General features: G+C 40.1%; 1 protein-coding gene and 1 pseudogene across 1 annotated transcript; one reads left to right on the forward strand and one right to left on the reverse strand.

The window, feature by feature from the left end:
- Nucleotides 1-207: 207 nt before the first annotated feature.
- LOC137985358 (N-acetylated-alpha-linked acidic dipeptidase 2-like) lies at nt 208-20,958 on the forward strand. The gene is made up of 17 exons (XM_068832942.1): nt 208-627; nt 1,485-1,776; nt 2,659-2,781; nt 3,276-3,459; nt 4,494-4,584; nt 5,019-5,114; nt 5,894-5,979; nt 10,100-10,219; nt 10,721-10,803; nt 11,401-11,464; nt 12,976-13,043; nt 13,182-13,264; nt 14,208-14,298; nt 14,964-15,222; nt 15,813-15,894; nt 17,073-17,165; nt 18,619-20,958. Exons 1-17 carry the CDS (start codon nt 311-313, stop codon nt 18,794-18,796), a joined length of 2,310 nt encoding a protein of 769 aa, XP_068689043.1. The 5' UTR covers nt 208-310; the 3' UTR covers nt 18,797-20,958.
- Nucleotides 20,380-21,053, reverse strand: LOC137985359 (uncharacterized; annotated as a pseudogene).
- Nucleotides 21,054-23,504: the final 2,451 nt, after the last annotated feature.

Raw genomic sequence — 23,504 nt, forward strand, 5'->3', positions numbered from 1 at the left:
GAATCTATCGTTTCACTTTGTCAGGATTTGTCAAATGTACACTATATCACATTGCGCCCAATCCGTGAATTAAAAAATTGACCAAGCAAAGATTAACTCGCGATTACTTGAAATATTGTGTACTAAAGAACAGATTATGTAGCAAAACAAGCGCTATTATTCCGCGAGAAATCGACCATGTGTTAGAAGGCGTGGTCACTCATTTTAATAACAAATTAATTTTTTGAGGGTCTTGCAGGCGAAATGATTTCAGATTTTCCCAGGATTTATTAAAATTGATTTGAAATTAACTTTTGAATTATTATTCCGAATGGATAAACCTGATACTTTGTACTTGTTTGACGCCAAAATGGAGTTGCACTCGGAGGAAGAGAGTTTTACCCAACCGACTATCATCTCAAAGAGCAAGACCTCAAATCGCGGCAATGGCGTCCTTGTTTGTGGGATAGTGGTTGTCGTTGCGCTAATTGCAGGCGCATTTGTTGCTGGATACATGATACGAAGCGCTGTGACGAAAATTTCCAAGTGTGAAACAAGCGGCGCGGTATCACCATCTTTGTTGCCTCAGATTCGTCTGAGGGAGATCTTAGCGGAAATGTCAGCAGAGAACATTGAGCACAATTTAAGGTATGTGCACCAATTTTATTTGACAACCGAAAATTAAATCACTGATTTCTTTTTGCATTTAAACGCATTTCAAGAAAGTAGAGAATCAGTTCAATTTATCAGCTGATATTGAAGACGCTCATCGTAGTTTGGGTTTTTAGACTTTTCCTTTGTGATGGTCAAATGCATGGTCGGACATCTGCACAAATCCTTGCCAGGCGTCACTTACATTGATTTTCTCACCCTATTTAAATTGTGCTTTAGAAATTCTTGTTGTAACGAGACAGGGACGAAAAAAAAGTTCTATGGGTGGGGCTGGGTTGCCTGTTTGAATTTTCACCCATTGGCAAATATTTGCATGACCACATGTAATACATGCAGGTCAAAGGTCATTGTCTTTCCAATAACTAAAGAACCCTGAACCTTTGCTAAAGCTAACCTCAAGCAGGCCTATAGACCGTTCCAATATATTATTCTTTTGTCTTTGTGCTAATCATCCTCACTGGCCTCATTAGCATGCACAATTTTGCTCCAAAGTAAGGCTAGTGAGGACATAGAAAAAATGATATTTTTTTGGCTGCCATTTACGAATACAGTCTATTGCTGGGGTTGTAAAGAACAATGGCTAATTTGAAATGGGTTTGGATATTGTTCTTTCATACAGGTTTATTACCGTTAATGTCAGTAGAGTCAGTTTTGAAGTGTATAATTTCGAAAATGGGTTAGGACTGTAGTCTTAAGTAATATCAGTGAGGTTGGTAAATGTGTAATGTAATTTATTGATGCATTCTTAAGTGAATATGCCTCAAAACCTAATTAGGAAAGTTGAATCACGTTAGGGTTAGAATTAAGGTCATTTGCTATGATTTTGCCCTTAGGAATTTGACCCTAGAGCCTCATCAAGCAAGCTCCAGTAGAAATAAGGAATTGGCCGAAATGATTAAAGGTCAATGGATAAGTTATGGATTTGATGTAAAGTTAGTGCGATACAATGTTCTCCTATCTTTCCCAGAGAAAGGGAAGATAAATGGAGCATCTCTTTTGGATGCCAATGGAACTGTCAAGTTTAAAACAGCAAACCATGAAAGCAATGGAACATTGGAACCATCAGAAAGATCACCAGATGTATTGCCACCATTTAGTGCTTTCTCACCCACTGGAAAAGCAAAAGTGGGTTCAACTTTGTTCTGTTTCAGTTTTCTTATCAACAAAATAATGTGGTGTGTTTTCAACTTATCTGCAATACTGTGTACAATGGTGTTCCAAAATTACTATCTTATTCTGTAAATCAAACAAGGAGAAGAGTTGCCATTGCAAAAGGTTGCCTCAATAAAAAAAGCCAACTGGACTTTCATGTGGGAGCTTGCATGTTTGCACCCTGGCTGGACCATTGGGTCTTAAAAAAACAAAGAGAAAGCCGAGAAGAACTTGCTGACTTTGTAATGTCATGTACAAATAGAAAGGAAAAAATGGAAAGGAAAGGAACTTAATTCAAGTGTCTAGTTGTTCTATATATAGTGCTGGAGCACGAATTGAGGACACTGTAAACTGATTAACAAATAAGTTACGCAAATCAAGTCAAATGTTGGTTTTTGAGGAAAGGGGAGACTGGAGTACCCGGAGAAAACCTCTCAGCACAGAGTAGAGAACCAACAAACTCAACCCACATATGACACTAAGTCTGGGAATTGAATGCAGGCCACATTGGTGGGAGGCGAGTGCTCTCACCACTGCGTCCTCCCTGTACCCCTAAGGTTTTTTGGTTTTTAACTTTTCTATGTTTAAGACTCTAAAGTGTTGACCCTGTATCAAAACCTTTTTTCTCGGTGACTTCAAAGAATCCACATATCATTTGCAAAGAGTGGAGAAATATATTTTGCAGTGTTGTACTCTGTCCTAATCTCTCAGCTTGATATGTTAAAAAAGAGGATTAGGGTTAGGGTTATGCAGGTCTTAGCATCATCCTCTATCCGCTGTTATTAAACAGACTAGAAGCAGACTAGACATTTAACAGCATCGAGTGTTTAGCTTCATTATTTTTTCTTTCTGTAGGGTGACTTGATTTACGTTAACTATGGAAGACCCAGAGATTTTAAGCTGCTGTTTGACAAAGGAATAAATTGTTCGGGAAAGATTGTCATTGCAAGATATGGACATGTCTTCAGGGGAGACAAAGTACACAAAATTTTTGTTTCATACATTAACTTAGTGTGTTTTACTGTCCCCTACCCTACACTGTAAATGCCCTTAACATACTTTAATAGCATTTGAAAACTTCCTTGCTTAGCATCTGAACTGAAAGAAAAGGAGATAGGGTAGCTATTGTTATCAAAATGAATTGGAGTTCCATACTTTTGCTTTCGAATTGTATTCATGACTAGTTCTCAAGTAGTTCTTTCCGACTTCAGGCATTTGAAATGACCACTCAAAATAAGTTAGTGGAACACTGAGTTGTTGTGTCCTAAAATAACATAATTTGAAGAAGAAGTGGAAAAACATACTGCATGCAGAGTAGTGTTTTTTAATAAGGTAATTAAGGTCCTAATACTTACATGTACCCAAACTTAAGCTGATTTTAGGTCCTGTGGTTAAACTGATTGTATCTTTGCAAATTAAAGTAGAATAGGTTCACACTTGCATGACCTCATAGCCCTTTTTTTTGTTTCGAGGTGACTAATGCACAGAAGTGTGGGGCCAAAGCCATACTTATATATAATGACCCCCATGATTATGCACCTGTCCCAGATGAAGACCTTTACCCTCATGGGTGGTGGCTACCTCGGACAGGAGTCCAGCGTGGCTCAATTCTTGTAGGCACTGGTGACCCCTTGACACCAAGGTACCCAGCTAAAGGTAAGGTAAAATGTGTTTGATAATGCTAGATATCTGTTGCATGCAAAATATTTCTTGGCTGTCAATATTGTTTTCAACTTACTGGACTAGCAGCTTTTTGGGGCATCACAGAGTGCTTTTCTCAGAATAACGTGATGTCCAAAATAATGGCTGGCTTGGAGATTACTTTTTCTCATGAGTACTCAGCAGCTTGGTTCTCTACTCAATCAATTAATTATGGTTAGGGTTTGCGTTTTAAGGGCCCACTGACGTATTTTTTGGGGTGCGTTGCTAAGGATGTAATGGTTAAGTAATTTGAGAGAATTTGGCATTATTTTGGTCAGTTTCCAACTTTTGTAAGCCAATGACCCTAAATATGACGTCATCATACCACGCCCATGGTCACGTGACCAATAAAAAAAAACTCTAAATTTGTCTCCGTGCTACGCAATTTGGGTATTTAATCGATGGTTTGATAATTTGTATTCGTTTTTGCATCCAGCCAAGCATGGAGTTCTTTTTGTTTTGAAAAATGTTCTTTTTAAAGACATAAACGATACTGAAATGCCCATAACTTTTTCAAAAAAGATGATTTTAAAAAATCAATGCTTAGCTATATTCTGTATTTGGGGGTGAAACGTGCCGTTTAAAAAAATATTTAATTCAATTTAAAACCGCCGAAAATTTAGCTTTTTTCTCAAACCGGAAGTCAGTTTGTTTACGCATGCGCATTTGATCTGAGAACGAGCGCGAGGAAGGGCGAGGAAAAACGTTCGATGGAAACAACAGTTTGTGCGGTGACTTTTGCTTGTGAGTGGGTTTTCTTGTTAGCTCATGATATGATGACGTCAGTTACCAGAAGTAACATTTCACTTCCTTAGCAACGTGCGAAAAATCCGTCTGTGGGCCCTTAAGTGCTTCATGATTTTTTGTTCATTTAACTGGTTGATCTGATTGATCAAGTTGTTTTGAGAGTAGTTGGTGGTAACAATAACATGGTCTTGTGGCTTCATACCAACCCTGCTTTTAACAATTTTCTTATGGTTTGTACAAAGATGGTGTACACAGAAAAAGCTCTGCAGAAATAAAGATGCCCTATATTCCTGCACATCCAATTTCAGCAAACGATGCGAAGCAGTTTCTAAGGTATTATCTAAATTTCACTATAATGGCATGATGATATTTATGAAGGGCTTTGGCTTGATATTGATTATGCATTCCAGGGAATCTTGTTGCTCTAATTTAACTTTTGATATCTATGTCTTTAGCTTCAGTTTCCTCATTTGCAAATTTACTCACCAGGGTTAGTCAAATCATGTAGCTTCCCACCATTTGATCACATCTTTGCATCTGTGTACAGCAAGCTGGTATACATCCCCATTAATTTCCCCATTGAACTCAACTCTACACATAAGTTCAACCTTTCTCGTTGAAGCAGACAGCACTTATAAATATAAATGTTACCAGGTCCTAGTGTTGGTATCAACTCACCGGAGGTTTGATTGTTTTATTTCACTCTTGAATCTACTAAAAAGCTTCTATCTGAATATATTCACCTTATATGCTCTCATAATCAACAGTCGACTAGGTGGTATTGAAGCCCCTGATGAGTGGCAAGGTGGGCTAAACATCACATATCGCCTTGGTCCAGGTTTTATCACAGAATTTAAAGACTGGTAAGATCTTGTTATACACTTTATTTTCTTATTGTTTTTACAAGTTATGATCTCAGATTAATTTTTTAGGTGGAGAATAATTTAACATTAAAGATTTTATTGCCCTTTCATTGCATAAATTTACATATTGGGGTTTTTTTAGGAGTAACCACTTTTGATTAAAGGAAGGCAAAAAGCAATGTCTTTTATCTGGCAATTACTTTCAAACAGTTTGTGTCATTGTTTTCATTTATTTGTTGGGTAATTAACGTCACTGTTGACGAAAGTGTAATGCAGTGCGATAACTTTGTGGCAAAGGTTGTAATGGGTAGTTTTTACTCAACTCATCAGCCTCGAAGGCCCAATATTTGTTTTTTAACAAACTACTGGTATGTCTACAAAAATTAACTCAGCCCCAGTTTTTCAAAAGGTGGATAACACAATCCACCAGATAAATCACTATCCATTGGATAGCGCAATTGGTTTTGCTGTTAGTGATTTATCCGGGAGATAGCGCTATCCATTATTTGAACAACTGGAGCCAGGTTTACAGTTCCATTAACCAATAGGTGCTTGGCAACATTATCATAATTCCAAAATGGAAAAAATACCTTTGATGGCACTCAGCAGCAATTTAATCACTCATTAATGTTAATGTCCCCATTAACCCTTTGACGTCCAAGCCGGCCTAAACCGGCCAGACTTAGTATTTTACTCTGTCTAACGCCAGACAATTTTACTCCTCAATGGGGAACCCCTGGGAGTTGATGGGCTAAAGGAAAACCTCCTTATATTTACAGGAAAGTTGAAGTGGAAACAAATAACAATCACACAAGGCGAGACATTTACAATGTTATTGCAGTTTTGAAAGGTTCTGTCGAACCAGGTGGGTTGGAATGTCTGTGTCTCTCTATGTTTTTATGCAATGGGTTTCCTGTGTAACCCTAACCCTAACCATTCATTTATGTGTTTCATCAGATTACCATTTCTGTGTCCTTTGATACATGCAAACAAATTGCAATATTTTAGGTTTGGTTTTTTGTTATGTAATCAGGAGTAGTTGGAATTTTAGAACCCACAATATTGTAGAAAATTTTCTTGTACTGTCCAAACACTCCAGTAAGTCAATTAACAGGCAAAAGTATCAAGCAAATAATCAACCGGCACATCCATAGCACTACAATATACATTATACATGGCAATAATATTGCATCAGGGAGACTAATGTGGCTGTGTTGTAGGAGACTCGCATACGCTGAATTTCACTCACCAGAGCCATCATCATTACTATGGCAATACGTATACATGCAGCGGTGCTATTGCAATGACATCAGCAAAACAATGGGGAAGATATCTGTTTACAAACGTTGCTTTTGTTATTCAAATTTGCTAACCACAGGAAAAAAAGACATTTTGTTTTGACAGCCAATGAGGCTGTAGGTGACGTCAACGATATCTTCCCTATAGACTTTCTAAGGACTATAAACCATGAGCACTTTCTGCCAACCCCTGTCCTTAAAATAATATGAGGCAGTAAAGAACTCTCTATTCACAAAGGGCACAAAAGTTATTACTGCTGTTCGTATGGGCTGTCCTATTGGTTAGATATCTCAAAGGATTGTCCAAAGGGAAAATGTTTTGCATTAAAATATGTTCAGCGACAAATAGGTTTGCTGTTTTACTGAGTGGCCAAGAGGTATAAACCATTCTGAAATATGTCTTATCAAAACTGAGAAGTATCAATGTGGCAGAATCCCGCGAGATTCAGCAATGCAAATTAAGAGCTAATGCTCGTTTGAAGTGTTAGATGTTGAGGAAACAAGAGACGCTTAACATAATAAAATAGGACACTGTGAACTGAAATCAACAAATTAACACAATTCAAATCAAATGTTGGTTTTTGAGGAGCAGAGAAAACCAGAGTACCCGGAGAAAAACCTCTTGTTGCAGAGCACAGAACCAACAAACTCAACCCGACAGACATGACGCCAAGTAGGTAGGCCTCCGTCAGTCGTAGGCGACTATGGATTTTGTGCCGGTCATTTTGCCTCAGGGACAGCGCCGGCTGTGACTGATGAGTCCAATGTGGGAGTGGCAATCTCGGCCACATTTCTTGCAGGTGTGGCTAGTCACAGAGAACACAGCGCCATTTGTTGCAGTCAGCTGCTGCGTCTTCCCAGCTCTCTATGTTGATGTCCAGGGCTTTCATGTCACGCTTGCAGACATCTTTGTAGCGCAGCTGGGGGCGGCCAACAGTTCTCTTGCCGGAGGCAAGTTTGCCATAGAGGATGTCCTTTGGGATGTGCCCATCCTCCATCCGGCGCACGTGGCCGAGCCATCGCAACCTGCCTGGTCTGAGCAGCGTGAACATGGTGGTAAGACCAGCGGGCTCGAGGACCTGAGCTCTGGGCACCTTGTCACTCCAATGGATGCCGAGGATGCGATGCAGGCAGCGCATGTGGAAGCTGTTCAGTTTGCGCTCCTGTTTGTAGTATGTTGGCCATGCCTCGCTGCCGTAGAGGAGAGTGCTGATGATGCAGGCATTGTACACTGCCATCTTTGTTGGAATTGTCAGCTTTGGGTTCTCCCAGACCCGGGTGTTGAGGCATCCTAGGGTTGTGGCAGCCTTGCCGATGGGCTTGCTGATCTCAGCATTCAGGGACAGGTTGTCGCTGATGGTGGATCCCAGGTATGTGAATTGGTGTACGACTTCAAGTTGGTAGTCGTTGATGTAGATGGCTGGTGGAGTGTCCACATCCTGACTCAGCACATTGGTTTTTTTCAGGCTGATGGTCAGTTCGAAGTCTTTGCAGGCCTGGGAGAACCTGTCCATGAGGCACTGGAGTTTTTGCTCAGTGTGCGAGGTGACTGCGGCATCATCAGCAAAGAGCATGTCTCATGCACTTCAGTTGAGCCAGGTTGAAAAGTCGACAGTCAGATCTGGAGCGTAGGTACACACCTTCTGTTGCGGTTCCAAAAGCATGCTTTAGGAGTAGGGCAAAGAAGGTGCCAAAGAGGATGGGAGCAAGGACGCATCCTTGCTTTACTTTGCTCTTGATGTCAAAGGGGTTGGACATGCTGCCCTCGCACTGGATGGTTGCCTTCATGTCATCATGGAAGGATCTGATGAGCCTGTAGAGTTTTGGGGGGCAACCAATCTTTGGGAGGATGTTGAAGAACCCTTCCCTGCTGACCAGGTCGAAGGCCTTGGTCAAGTCTATGAAGGCTATGTAGAGGGGCTTGTGTTGTTCTCTGCATTTCTCCTGAAGTTGACGTAGGGAGAATATCATGTCCACTGTGGAGCGTTTGGCTCGGAAGCCACACTGAGACTCAGGGTAGACACGCTCAGCAATTTTCTGGAGGCGCACAAGCACGACGCGGGCATAGAGTTTCCCAACGACTCTCAGGAAGGAGATGCCTCTGTAGTTCTTACAGTCGCTCCTGTCACCCTTATTCTTGTAGAGGGTGACGATTTTGGCATCTCTCATTTCTTGCGGCATGGCTCCTTCTCTCCGACAATGGCAAAGAACATCGTGAGGAGGCTGCAGTAGGGTGTCTTTACAGCACTTGATGAGGTCTGGGGGGATGCCATCCGTACCAGGTGCTTTGCCGTAGGCCAAGCTTTTGATTGCTTTGCTGAGTTTGGCAAGTGTTGGTTCAGCATCTAGTTCCTCCATGATGGGCAGAGGTTCGATGGCATCAAGGGCTGAAGCAACGACTGTGTTTTCTCTGGAGTAGAGCTCTGAGTAGTGCTCCACCCACCTGTCCATTTGCTTGCCCTTGGCAGTAATCACTTCCCCGCTGGTGGTCTTGAGGGGGCTGTTTTGCCCTGTGTTGGACCAAGAGTTGGCTTGAAACCCTCGTACATTCCTCTGATGTTACCCCAGGCAGCTGCAGACTGGATGGAGTCGCTGAGCTGTTGCCAGTATTCGTCGGCACAATCCCTTGCAGTCTGTTGCATTTTGCTTCTAGCGGCTCTGAATCCTAGGAGGGACTTCTCTCAAGGGCAGCACGCTTTGCATCAATGACGGGGATCATCTTGCTGGACTTAGCAACGAACCAGTTATTGTGTTTGGAGATCTTCTTCCCGAAGGTTGAAAAGGCTGTTTTCTGACTGCCCTCTCTGAGGTGGTCCCACTTTTTGGATGCAGAGCAATGCTGATGTTCTTCAGACAGAGCATCTTGGAGGGACTTGGCAAATTCTTCTATTTTCTCTGGGAGCCACATGCTGGTGGTATCGATGCGGGGTTTCCCTTTCTGCTTGGAGCTTTGGAGTATTTTGGGTTGTAGCCTGATCTTGCAGCAGAATAGAGAGTGGTCAGTGTCCCCGTCTGCGCTGTGGTAGGTGCGAGTGAGCAGCGTGAACTTGAGGTTGGTACGACGGATCAAGATCATGTCCAGTTGATGCCAATACTTTGAGCGGGAATGACGCCAAGACACCTTGTGTTGTGGCTTCGTTTGGAAGTAGGAGTTGGTCACGCAGAGGCCATGGTAGGAGCAGAACTCGAGCAGGCGCTGCCCGTTATCGTTGATCTTGCCGAGTGGCCAAGAGGTATAAACCATTTTGAATTGCTCGTTTAAATTGTTAGATGTCGAGGAAACAAGAGACGCCTAACGTAAAATAACTGAAATCAACAAATTAACACAAATCAAATCAATTGTTGGTTTTTGAGGAGCGGAGAAAACCGGAGTACCCGGAGAAAAACCTCTCGGTGCAGAGCACAGAACCACAACACAACAAATCGGCCAAACGGGAAAATGTTTGGTCTCCCAACATTGTTTTAATACCGTAAAATGCTTTCTCGCAAAACATTTACCGTTTGAACAGGCCTTGATGTATGAGAGGAGTATACCGTCTCATTGGGTGAAAACGGGGTGCAAAATGTTAAGCACACGTAAAACCGAGGCAATGGGCAAATTACTGTCGAGGACCCAAATCCGTTTTATTTGGCAATAATCGCAACACATACGTTCTGACCTTAGCCTCGGACTTTTGTGTCTCCTAGATAAGTTGGTTTTACTGGGTAATCACCGCGATGCTTGGGTGTTTGGTGGCATTGATCCATCCAGTGGAACAGCATGCTTGATGGAAATCTCCAAGGCTCTTGGAATAAAGTACAAACAAGGTAAAATTCCAAACAAACTAGGCCAGGGAAAAAAGACTTAAAGTTTAATATTGGTACTTCCGTCGACTACTGTCTGCTTGCGCTAATCTGTGATGCATTGCTCATGTCACATCCACGAAGTGGAAATTTTGAAATCTGTACGCCTTTAGAGTTTTTTCAGGTGTAACCGTTCTCAGTGTCAAGTGTGATATTTACTCCAGTTTTGAATACCTCTTCACGCACGATGGACATATATCACTTTATCTGTTCAGACGGCGGTGGTATTTCAACTCTACAATGTTGCATGTTCGGGCCAGGCCATCCTTAGGCAATTATAAAACTAAAGCTGAGAAGTTTGGAACGTTTTAAAAGTCGCCCCACGTTGGCAGAGTGATGATATATATCTTGGGCCAGCATCTGAACTGACCTTATGCTGTTACAATGTGTATTATCTTGTAACCTTTGTTCCATGGCAGCCTGCAAAATTTGCACTTACACGCGAGGTATGTTTGTTGTTTTGAGGGTGGAGACCCAGGCGATCTATTGTCCTTTGCAGCTGGGGAGGTGAAGAGTATGGGCTCCTTGGATCAACAGAGTGGGTGGAGGTCTGTAAATATGAAAGTCTTTTCAATGTAGTTCGCTCGCGGATGTTTAACTTGGAATTTTCTTTATGTATCAAATTTTCACTGGCATTTTTTTAAACAAAGTAGAAGAAAAGAAAAAAAGTCACAATTCAAAAAACAGCTGATTAGAAAACACGAAACTGAAAGGAAAAGCACGGAGCAAAGCGTATCAAACTTCAGCTGTAGTGGTGGCACTTTTTAATAATGTGCTACCCATTCAGAAGCAGTAGGCACCAAATACATTCAGACGTCAGCATGCGGAAAAGCGCACATTCTTATTTAATTGGCTGAGTGCAGCAGACGGTTATCACTTAAGTTAACACCTAACTGAGTGTGCTTGAAACCCATGGACATGTTTTCCCGCATTTACCGAAGGCTACATGTTGTTTTAACCGGCTCATAAGATACTTTTTATGCGTTGTGCATGCAATTTCTTTGAATTGATAACCATTTTAAATGGAATTTCTCTTTTTCTTTTCGTTGATCTGCCAAACGTTACCATACGACAGTCTTAAAGTGGGGTCTTTGTAAGTTTACCGGCTACACTTGATGTGATGAGCAATGTGATTCTTTTGTCAGGACAACATTCATTTGTTATATCAACGAGCAGTAGCTTATATTAATGTTGACTCTCCGATAAGAGGTACGGTGAAAATGACATTGTACTTTTAATAAAGAATTTTCTTTATTTTATTAAGCCTGGTTTTCACTTGCGACGCAAGTACAATTGCAAGTATAAGAGCGTTTGTTTTACCGTGAAAACGGGGTTGACGCAAGCACAAGACTAATTTATTTTTTCCTTTTCCTTCTGCTTGCGCTTATGCTTGCGTGGTGTCAAAAAAAAATGCAGCATAAGCACATTTCTTGGTTTTCACTCACGTGATCAACAGCCATGTTTTTCAACGAAACCAAAGGAAGACGTTAGCATAATAATAGCTTTCAATTCCCGGAGGATTGGATCGAGACACCAACATGGCCACCATTTCATTGTTTGGGGACACCAACATGGCGGCCGTGACGTCATGTGAAATCCAAGAATAATAACATAATAACATTTATTTATTCCCTGCGTCTGAGCACTTGAACAAAATGGCGGTTGCCGCGGTTATGTCGATGTTCGTTTTCACTAGCATAAGCTGCTTATGCTTGTGCTTGCGTCGCTTGTGAAAACCAGGCTTTAAAGTCTAAAGTGCTCCACCAATAGGAGAGAACACATCAAGATCAATGTAAATTTAAAAGTGCCCCTGTAATAAAAAAATCACCTCCTTTTTTTCTTGAGATTTTGAAATTGTCTTTGCTTAACACCTGACTGGCAAAATTTTTAGCTTTGATTTTTAGCTAAAGGCCGTTTACTTTGAGTGTAAGTTTTGGATTTCACGGTCTGCCATTACTCACGTTTGAAAACTGACCGATTGGACTTCAGAGGGTTGGATCCAGGGAAAAGTGACGTCTGAGGCTCACTATCTTAAATTTTCAGCGTATGAATGCAGCTTATTGTATACTTAAATGCAAAACGCGAGTTTAAAAGTCTGAAAGCCCAAAACTCCCGTGCTGCATATTGATTCTGCAGCGTACACACGTATTGCATTCTTAAACTAGTGAACCTTTGACGTCATTTTATCCTCGATCCAGCTCTCTCATGATCTTAAAGTCAGTAATGGCGGACCATTAAATAAGAGAATTCCAGTTAAAATAAACATGTCTTTTTTAAATCAAGGCTTAAAACTTTGGTCGCTTAGTGTTTTGTTAACATAGTTTTGAAATCCAAAGAAAAATAAGAATTGATCTTTTGGTCACTTTCAAGTGGTTAAATCAAAATGTTGGTCTGATGGAGGACTGGGAAAAAGACCTTCAGTAACGGACACGTAGGTGTAGGGCGAGTGCTATCACCACTGCTCCAACTCGGTTCTCTTTAGTTATATTGTTCTGGAAGATAATTGCACCTTCCTCTCCCACGACTACATATTCTAAAATTGAGGCTTTGATTTAAACGCCATGGTGCTGTTATTTCGAGATACAGGCATCTGTTACGTTTGGTGGCAATCGCTGTAGTATACTTTTACCTCTTACGGAATGTAGAAGGAGCTTGATCGCTTATTTTTACCAACAACTGTCATGATCTTTCGCTTAGAAAATCCTTTTTTTTCGTCCTAGGAAACTACAGTCTCTTTGTTCGAGCGAGTCCTCTTCTTCATCAAGTGCTCTTCAATGCCACCAAACAGGTACTATCATGCTTTGCAGTCGTCATCCTTGTTGTCATCAGCAATATCTTGCAAAATCTTGACTGCACCCGCCATTCCTTTTAATAGCTTGTTAGCAAGCTGCTAGTAATGTGCTGTTACTTATTATCATCTTTCCAGGTGAAAAACCCTGTTAATAGTAGTCAATCAGTGTACGAAAACTGGCTGGAAAAATTTCCGGCAGTCGATGGACAGAATCCAAAGTAAGTTGTAAAGAGGTTGTTAGAGTTGGGAAGATGCCTCCGTTGTCCCCTAATTTTATGTGTTGAAATGAAAGTTAGAAAGATCATCACGGTTAGATTTCCAGCTTAAATAGTTGCAAGTAAGCCTCGAAAAATCCAAGCTTAACCGGGATCATTTCAAACTGCACCGCTGCACCGCTTTACCAACTGAGTGATCAGGTTAAGTCAGCTGGGAAATGTCCATTTGCGAGGTTATGTATTCATGTAAAGATAAAATAATTTAATACCGCTGACATGACCAATCAGCAGATCTAGAGTTAAACAGAGGATCAGCTTAAAGCAACTGAAACCTGAAAAGATAAAAGTCTGTGATAAATCTATGTATAGCTGATATGTTTACGACAGAAAAACAAGTAACTTCACTTAGATAGCCTACGTGTAGCCGTACCCTCGGGGGGGAGGGTACGTCTACACGTAGGCTACACTTAGACTACATAAATGGATGGATTTATAAATATGCAGATAACTATTTAAAGCCGACGTTTCGGTGTCCTTGCTTAAGGTCCCTATTAGTCTAGTTGGCACAGAGTCACGCAAGACCTTCAACCTTCCACTTATAAATGCTTCAGTATCTTTGGGTTTAATTTAGCAACATATTTCTATAAAGCGAGGACTTTGATAAAACTCAAGGAGACTTACGTTTACACCAAATTACAAAAATGAGATGCTATGAGTTGATACTTTATAGTTTTTCAGCCATAGAGCCTATTCAATCACGTGATTAGCGGCCAAGTTTTTAGACCGAAACAAAAGAGAAGATTTACGTAAAAATGAATTACTTTGGCATACCCAACCTCGTTACCAGGTTCCTCTCTCTTTCTCCCTTTCTCGTGGGAAGAGGAGAGAGGACCCTGGCATACCGGCATGGCCGCCGTGACGTTCTTTGCGTGTGATATATTTGTAGGATTCCTCCGCTTGGCTCAGGAAGTGACTATTCTCCGTTTTGTCAAAGAGTTGGTGTGCCATCAGCGGACATTAGATACTTATATGACATGGTAGGTACAATTATATAGTGATAATGGAGTTAAGGAGTGTCAAGCTTTCATTTTCTTGACGAAAAGCTCTACGAATCAGTGCAATGGTGTGGGAAGCACACGAACAATAACCTCGTGGCCTGTATTTATTGTGTTGGCTGTTATGTTGATGTTAGGGTTCAGATTTTGCTGAGGCAGCGTGGTCGAGTGGTTAGGATGTTGGGTTTGCATGCGGCTGCTCCGGGTTCAAATCTGCTCCGGGTTCAAATCTCGTTCTAACCTCTGGTTAGGATTTGTTTCCGGTTGTCCCGGATTCAACTCTACCACGCTTTGCAAATAGCCAACTGGTTGCCTCCTACCAGTTGGGGTTCTTAATAACGTTTCTGTTAACTTTGAATTGTTTCTTTCACATTGTTAGAAGTAGGGTGCCTGTAAACTAGCTTGATAGCTAAGTGCACTTCCACTATAAACAAAGCATTTACATTTTTTTTTTACATTTTGTTCAGATTCGTTTCGAACCAGAGCGCATTCATAATGCAAGTGGACCAAATCGAACAAAGAAAAACACCAAGGGACGGGGTGGAGAGAGTTGTCTTTGAAGCAGACATCGCCAAAACTGCGTACTCGTGTGATAATAGATGGTTACACTGGTCGTTAAAGGATTTGTTGAAACTTTTGTTTTTCAGCTCAAGTTTCATAACATCACATCGTATCCAACATATCACAGCATTTATGACACATTTGCTTACGTCAAGAGATTTGTGGACCCTCACTTTACCACTCATTTGGCCATTGCGCAGGTCTGGGCCAGCACTGCTTTTCTCTTGGCTGAAACACCAGTCCTGCCCATCAACTGCTCGGACTATGCGGCCGCGCTTAATAAAGGTGCACTAGATATAAAGAAAAAGTATGAAGGCGATCTGACAGAGAAAGGAATTTCCCTCGGTAAGTGCCAGCGATCTTAACAACTTGTCGTGGCCAGGAAAGAAATAACATATGTAGATGTTACCCTTGTTGTTCTCAGTCCCGCACAGCAACTTCCAGTCCGAGGGGAAGCCAATTCAACATCTCTGACTCATTGGTTTGTTAAGCAGTTTCATGCTCGACTTTTGGGAATATTGATGAATAATTGAGGCTGGTCTTTCATATACCGGATCGGAAATAATCAATGTTCCCAAAACAAAAGAACAAAGCGAACATAATACTACTTAATTAGCAGGGCCTAAAAACAATGGTTTTTTTATGTCCTCCGCCATTTTAGTCCGGTATATGAAAGTCTACCCATAAATAGGCAGACTGAATTCAGCATCTTGAATACTTTTTTAATTATATATTCAATTACTGACTGGATACTTGATGAATAACTGATGTCGAATTGCGCAACCAAAGCTTTTGCACCAACGTGACTGTTCATGCAGGTGTCAGTGTGCGATGTGGCGTTTTTTTTTTTCATGTTTTTGAGACATGTTTCAATTTTTTCAAGTATGGCTTCCCGTAAGATTAAAAAAATAACAGCTTTGAGAACTTAATTTCAGAATACCTGGACAAAGCAATACAGATGTTTCAAGAAGGCGTCAACACCATGCAGTCACTTATTAATAATGTAAACATTACAGAGTAAGTACAGTTTTCATCGCGGAACGAGATGCTGACTTTGCCTTTGTTAACTCCAAACATAACAGAATTTAAGTGCTTTAAATATAATATTTGGTTTCCTAAGCAAGGAGTCTAAATTAATCGATCATATAATTCTTCTTACTTTAACCAAGCTATCTACAAGTACGAAAGTTCTAAGATAAAGATTGTTTTTCGCTACTAATAGCTCAATTAAGAAGTGTATATCAGCTACAGTTATTCGTAGCCAAAAGCTAATGAAATCAAGTGGAAAGCGTTGCTGCCTTTTCTGTTAAAGTGCCACTGTGACCAAAAAATCAATTGTCATTTTTCGTTGGATTTCAAAACTATGTTGACTAAACACTAAGCGACCAAAGTTTTAAACCTTGATTTCAAAGACACCAGTTTACTTTAACTGGAATTTTCCTGTTTAATGGTCCGCCATTACTAACTTTGAGATCTTGAGAGAGCTAGATCGAGGCTCACTACTGTTTACGCCGCAGAATTAATAAGCAGCACGGGAGTTTTGGGCTTTCAACTTTTAAACTCACGTTTTGTATACAGTGTATAATAAGCTGCATTCAAAGGCTGAAATTTAAGCTAGTGAGCCTTTGACGTCACTTTTCCCTGGATCCAACCCTCTGAGGAGGTCCAATCGGTCAGTTTTGAACGTGAGGAATGGCGGACCGTGAAATTCAAAACTTACACTCAAAGTAAACGGCCTTTGGATAAAAGTCAAAGGTCAAAATTTTTTCTAGTCAGATGTTAAGCAAACACGCATTCAGAATCTGAAGGAAAAAAAAAGGAAGTAATTTTTAATATCACAGGGGCACTTTAAATTAATTATTGCTTTCTACGTATTTTCTTTGTATCATACCTTTTTTGTTGTATTTTTTTATGTAAATGGTGTTGTAATGAATGAAGTGACAGAGTGTAATACAGTTTGAAGTATACGAACTCTTGACATTAACCTTTGAATTAAAACTGAAAGCTTACTGATGAGCACTAATTGTTGTGAATGTGCATCAAGTCAAAATAGTCCAGGAAAAAGATATTACAAAATCACACTAACTTTCAGGAGCAAGCGTTGGCGCAGTGGTGAGAGCACTCCCTTTTCACCATATTTTTCGGTCTCCTGGTAGACCGACGGTTAAATGTAAGTGTTTTTTTTTTTCATCTAGTCCATGGGCCCTCTCCTTTATCAATGACCGTTTAACAGGCCTGGAAAAGAACTTTCTGAACACCGCTGGTCTACCAGGAAGACCTCTCTACTGGTGAGTATCATCTAAGTAATGAACTACTGTGTACATACCTTCATTTTTCTTCGTCTTTCAGGGATCTCTCGGACCTACTCTTGCATCTTATTGAGCAGAGTACTACAGTTTCTTGGGAGCACTAACTATCCGACTTAACCGCGATTTATATGATTGTACCTTCATACTCGTTACTTCAGTGTCTTTTTTATCCTTGCGTCACCTGAGGTCTTCGTATTGATGCACGAACCATTACAGACTTTATCCAGAATTTATCCATGAAAATTGCAGACGTGCAATCTTTAAATCGAAATCCTTGGCCTCTTGATTGAAGAAGATGTTAAACAGAAACATTAATCTTTGCCCTGGAAACAATAGAGATGCGTCTATTAGCCAGGCCCCAGTAGTTGAAAGGCCGGATAACTTTATCCGGTGGATAAGTCACTATATCCAAGAGAGATTTAGGTATTCGCTCGCGTATTCCGTGAATATGCATACTTCCAGTACATCTAGTAAGTAAAGCCCGCGGTCTACGAAAACCTTGGCCCGCAACATTTTAAACGTGGAGTATGATTTACTATCTGGATAGCGAAAAAAAAAAGTTTGATAACCGTACCTGTAAAGCCCTGGCCAAACGGGAAATGTTTGACAACCAAACATCATCAAAGATTGTTTGGTGATCAAACATTTTACCGTTAGGCCACCTTGTTTGATGATGTTTGATGGTGTTTGATGATGTTTGATCGTGTTTGAACTCCATCAAACATTCGATCAAACAACATCAAACATTTCTTTTGTTCTCATATTTATTTGGTGATGTTTGGCTCGTTTGGCCATGTGTATCAAACATGTTTGGCTCGCGCATGCGAGATGCGTTATCTCATTCGCTTGTATCCACAGATACCGCGTTTTTTTTACACGTCAGTTTCAGCTGATTAGAGATCTTTAGCAACGACGATCGTGACGGTAACGAAAACGTCGTTTCAAAATCTAACTTCTCGTTTTCTCCTCTTTAGCGATTACTGCAATTTGTTAAACTTAGAAAATGCAGGCGAAATATTCAGGGACTAAATTATTATGAACGGCGTTAATAAAGAAAAGAAAGAACAATTTACCGTCTTGCAATTACGTTCTTGATTAAACCCTAAATTTGATCATTTCGTGTTATTGTGTTGCAGAGGACGGCATGTTGAAATTGTTGTGGTACTCTGGGTAATTTTGTGGCCCACAACTCCTTGCGTTCGGATGTTTGACGATGTTTGAGAAAACAAGTTTGAACCGTTTGGCCAGGGCTTCAAACATCTACATGTTTGATCACCATACAATGTTTGATGATGTTTGGTCGTCAAACATTTCCCGTTTGGCCAGGGCTTAACTATCAAGAAGCGTATAGTTTTTCACAAATAACAGTTCTTGAGTTTTTTATCAACTTGACTTCATCTCAATATGTGAACCACTCCTCTGTTGTTTGCAGGCACTCAATCTTCGCCCCAAGCTTGCACAACTCATACGCAAGTGCCACATTTCCAGGCCTTCACGATGCGCTATTGGACGCTCTAAATAATGGATCCTGGTCTCTTGTGAGGGAAGAGTTGTCTAATACAATCGTAGCAATAGAGTGGGCAGCTCAGTTTTTAAAGTCAACTGTTTAAAGAATGAGGTTAATAATTTTATCGATTTTTTTATAGAATTTAATTGTATTTAAAATCTTCTACAATTTTGATTTTGTTTTCTCGTTTAAGTGAGATTGTAATGATGATCGTCGTTTAAGAGTTGTTTTTTTATTCCGTAAAGCAATAGACCTTATTCACGATAGCTGCCACGTTGGATTTGCCTTTATCATGCAAACAACACGAGTTCGAGAGGTCATAACGAACATCTTAGCCACACAGATGATTTGTTTCACGTTCATTGAATGTTTATCATCTAAGTAGTAAAATGGAATGATTACACAAGTTACTTCGATGTTTTTTTTAGTGAAAAATGAGAAGTAGAAAGTCAACTGAAACGTCGGAGGCGATCAAAAAATATAAAATTATTATAGAAGGTACTTACTTCTAAATTCTAAAATGTACTTTTAGCAATATTAGTTCAATATTTCGACGAGACGATTTTCCGCAATTTGCCTTTGTTCTAATGTTTGCCCCCCAGCATAACACATGGCTAATTTGCATGACAATTTGAAAACCAACATGGCGGCTATCGTGAATAAAGGCTATTAAAGATCTCTATTATTATGTGGATGGAATATAATCCAAAATTTCCGATTTATTAATTCTTATGGTCGTTTATCACAACTGAGCTCAGGCAACACTGCCGTTTTAAGAGATTAAAAGAAAACTCGCTTCGCAGTGATTTCAGTACAGTTCGAATATAGTGTAAATTCATTTGAAGAATTGGAAGGAAGAATAGGAAATTCATCTTCTTTACATCCAGGTTTAGCATGGAGATGACCTTTGAGAAATGAGCTGTAAAAAGTAGCACACTTAGATCGTGCAAAGCCTTTTGAGTCCTTGTGGCATATTTGTATGTTTTGTCGACGTCCTTTTTTAGGCCCTGTCCACACGTATCCGGATTCAAAGTGAATCTGCAATTTTTTCTTTGCGGATTCAAAAATTTTTACGTCCACACCTCTACACGTATCCGGATTCAAAGTGAATTTGCCCGTGCACACGTGTCCGGATTCGTTCTAGTATCCAGGACTCCTCCGTTGCTATTGTCAACAGAGCATTCGCTTTCGGGCGTGCGACTGGCGAAAGCATCTCGTTCAGCGGCCATGTTGAATATTTACGCGGTAAAGACTGGATCTGAGTTTGTTATCTCATCGGATCTGAAAGTATCCGGATTTGATCGTCAACACGATTCCAAATTCATTGCGGATTCAAACTTTCCACTCTGGAGAGTGGATTTAAAAAGTGGCGGATTCGCCGGATACGTGTGGATGGTTGGCGAATCCGCAAAGAAAAAGTTGCGGATTCAAAATTATCCGAATAAGTGTCGACGGGGGCCTAAAGCAACTTATAGTTGCTTTTCAAAGGATTTTTAGCGTTTGATTTTATTTATTTATTTATTTAACTTTATTTATACACGGGTAAAACATCAGGACTCAAGTAAATACTAAAATTACATTAATTACATTAAGATACTAATCAACTGCTAATTAAATCTAATAACGAAAATAAAAACAATAACAAAGTGCCTGCTTTTCATGAATTCCATGTTCTCAATTATTAACTTATTCATTATCAAAAAGGAAACCCCTGCAGCCGGATTTAAAAGTGGCAAGAGTTTGTGCTTGCCGCAGTTGGTAGGTAAGCTTTTCCACAGCACCGCACCACCATAGCTGAAACTGTTTTTTTAGAAAATTGGTGCGGGGGAGTGGAGCACCTAGTTTGCCGCCCTCACAATTCCGAAGAGAAGAGGTAGATATTGCACTCCGATCAGTAAACATTGATTTCAGATAATAGTTGCTGTTTTTAATTCTCGTTGAAGATTAAGTTTTTGCTAGCCAAGTCTAACAAAGAGATCATCCTCATGGGCATCATATGAAGAAGAGGTCAAAATACGCGCAGCGCGATTCTGTGGTTTTTGTAATTTAATGGAAAGGCATTTATTGCAATTGCCCCATACGACACTGCAGTAATCGAAATGAGTTTGAACTAAAGCATTATAGATGCATAGGAGCGTTTCAAAGGGAACAAAAGACCTGCTTCGTTTCAAGATGCCAATGCAGGAGGCAATTTTTTTGGAAATATGTTCGATATGCCGTATGTTCCAAGTTAAGTTTTCATCTGTATACAGTACTCCAAGATATTTCGTAAATTCTACTTGTTTTACAGAATTACTGTCGATATTAAAAGACGGGAGTCTATTAAAAGTATTTAACCTTTTCCTTGAACCAATCAACATAAACTCAGTCTTTGACTTATTAAGAGTCAGTTTATTTGGCGTTAACCATTCAGTAATTTTAGCTAGGTCATCGTTCATATTTTCCTCTAGATGCTCAACATCGTTACTGGCTAAGGTCAAATGAGTGTCATCTTCATACATTCTAGGATGTGAGTTAACAAGACAGTTCGGTAGATCATTTATATAGAGTAAAGAGGAGAGGTCCAAGGATTGTACCTTGAGGATTACCGCAAGTTAAAGGTTGGCTATCCAAGAGAGAACCATTTACAAAGCATTTCTGCGTACGATTATCCAAGGAAGATTTAAACCAGTTAGACGAGTTGCTTCCGACACCATAGGCTTTTAATATAGAGTGATCGACGGTGTCAAAAGCATTACCTTTATCGATATTAAAAGCCTAATTATCTGTGGCCTCTAGTAAGGCAGTAGCAGTGGAGTGAAGTGAACGAAACCCTGACTGATTATAGGAAAAAAGATTATTTTAAATATTCGTAAAATTGATTGTATACGATTCTCTCAAAGATCTTAGCCACAACAGGAACTACGGAAATAGGGCAGTAATTATTTAAATCGGAACGTTCTCCCTGTTTAAATAAAGAAATTACTTTTGTGGATTTCCATTCAGTAGGAAAAACACCGGATACAATAAATCTATTGAAAATGGCACAAAGAGAACTTGCGACCAAATCAGCACACTCTCGCAGAAGTCGTGCCGAGATTTTATCTAACCCTAACCCTAACCCTAATAATTCGCTAAGGTTAGGGTTAGGTTAAAGTCTAAGGCGAATTATTAATGAACATACTTCGAGAAAACTCCACAGCTCTTCTGTAAAAGAGATTAAATTGGATAACAGTAGCATTAGCGGTCCGCAGGAACTTTCGTTTGCTAATGATAATTTTTCTAGTTTTGGACTAAAACTTATCACTGCCGTTCAACAGAATGGAGACACTCCATCTTATAAGGAGACCGAACATAGATTCGAACTCAAAACCACTAACTGTTCAACAGTGTTTTCTTTATTATCTAAACTTTGTAAATCTAAAGCAACGGGATTAGGTTTGAACTTACTTGGAGAAAACTGGCGTTGGGAGCTGGTCATTTGTGGATTCAAGTGTTCCCTAACTGCAATTCAATTAGCCTGTTCCAGGCTCTCAGATAGTCGAGAAAACGAAAAGAACTACGTGTGAAAAGCGAGTGGGGGCACACGCAGTTCTTTTTGTTTTCTCAACTATCTGAGAGCCTGGAACAGGCTACAATTCAATACATGATTCATTTCATATATAATTTCGTCAATACCTAATTAGAAAGGCCTATTCGGAATAACAATGGCTCTATTGTCCTCCGCCATTTTTGTCAGGTATATGAAAGTCTACCCCAGCAGTTTGAGCGTTTCAAATACATTAGGAGATGTGTTCATACACATGTATTTTATCTCATGAGCGAAAAGTAAGCGCTTTTATCGCTAAGTGAATTCCAGATGTTCGTCCGCCATACTGGTGCACAACGGTGGTGCACCAACATGGCGGTTCCATACAAAACTCAAAAAAGTTGCGTGAAACGATTCGACAAATTACTCAGAAACGATGTACCGAACAGACCTGAGAATTGGTGAGGTGATATGAATTTGTCTCCTTCAGCATTTCAAGGTTTTGGCTTATTTCATCGAACGGTTTCGATCTTATTTTTTTGTTGCGTGACAGTGAAAACGATCTTTACTTGTTGGTTTGTAGGCAATTGGGGTTTGGCTCTGTAAAGCAAAGATGGAGTCGATGTCACTTTTGTCACTAATGTGCGGACTAAAGTCTTATTGGCAGAAAAGACAAAAGTTTGTTTTGTTCCAGTGCTTAGCACATTTAAATCTCAAAAACATTTTTTTTTGGTTTATTCTTACACGAAGTAAAGCTCCATTTTCGGCCACGTGTTGACTCGCTGTCACTGCATTCGGTGGTACATTCACTGTTAAAATTCTTTGAAGTCACTGTTGTTTTAGCAAAACATTTACTTGTTGACACTACTGCTTTTATTTAGAGGTACTAATCACAAAGAATTCGTATTTTTAGCCCTTTTGTTCATCAGTTGTTTACATTGACTACTGTTGTTGACTTGCAAATCTGCGGCCACTGAATAAAATTTGTTTGAAATAAAAAATATGTGTATTCTTTACTTTATTTTCTCGATTAGGCATATGTCATCGAGCACCACTGCCCACGCCAGTAAATTTGCTCTTATCATTCAATAAATTTTTTACCCATTGCCGGTTAGGACGCCATAGGCTCGATTGAACAGCCGTTTTGTGCGCCCGCGTTCCTCCGCGCGCACCACGGCTGGAGCACTGATCCAGCCAATTGTATTTTCCACCAATCAGAAAGTCGCTTGCCTGCCCAGTACAAAATACAATTGGCTGAATACAAAATACAATTGCAACGGGTGCTACGTCCCGGACAAAAGAC

The sequence above is a fragment of the Montipora foliosa genome, chromosome 14 (assembly GCF_036669935.1).
Source record: "Montipora foliosa isolate CH-2021 chromosome 14, ASM3666993v2, whole genome shotgun sequence".
In the NCBI taxonomy this organism is placed as follows: domain Eukaryota; kingdom Metazoa; phylum Cnidaria; class Anthozoa; order Scleractinia; family Acroporidae; genus Montipora; species Montipora foliosa.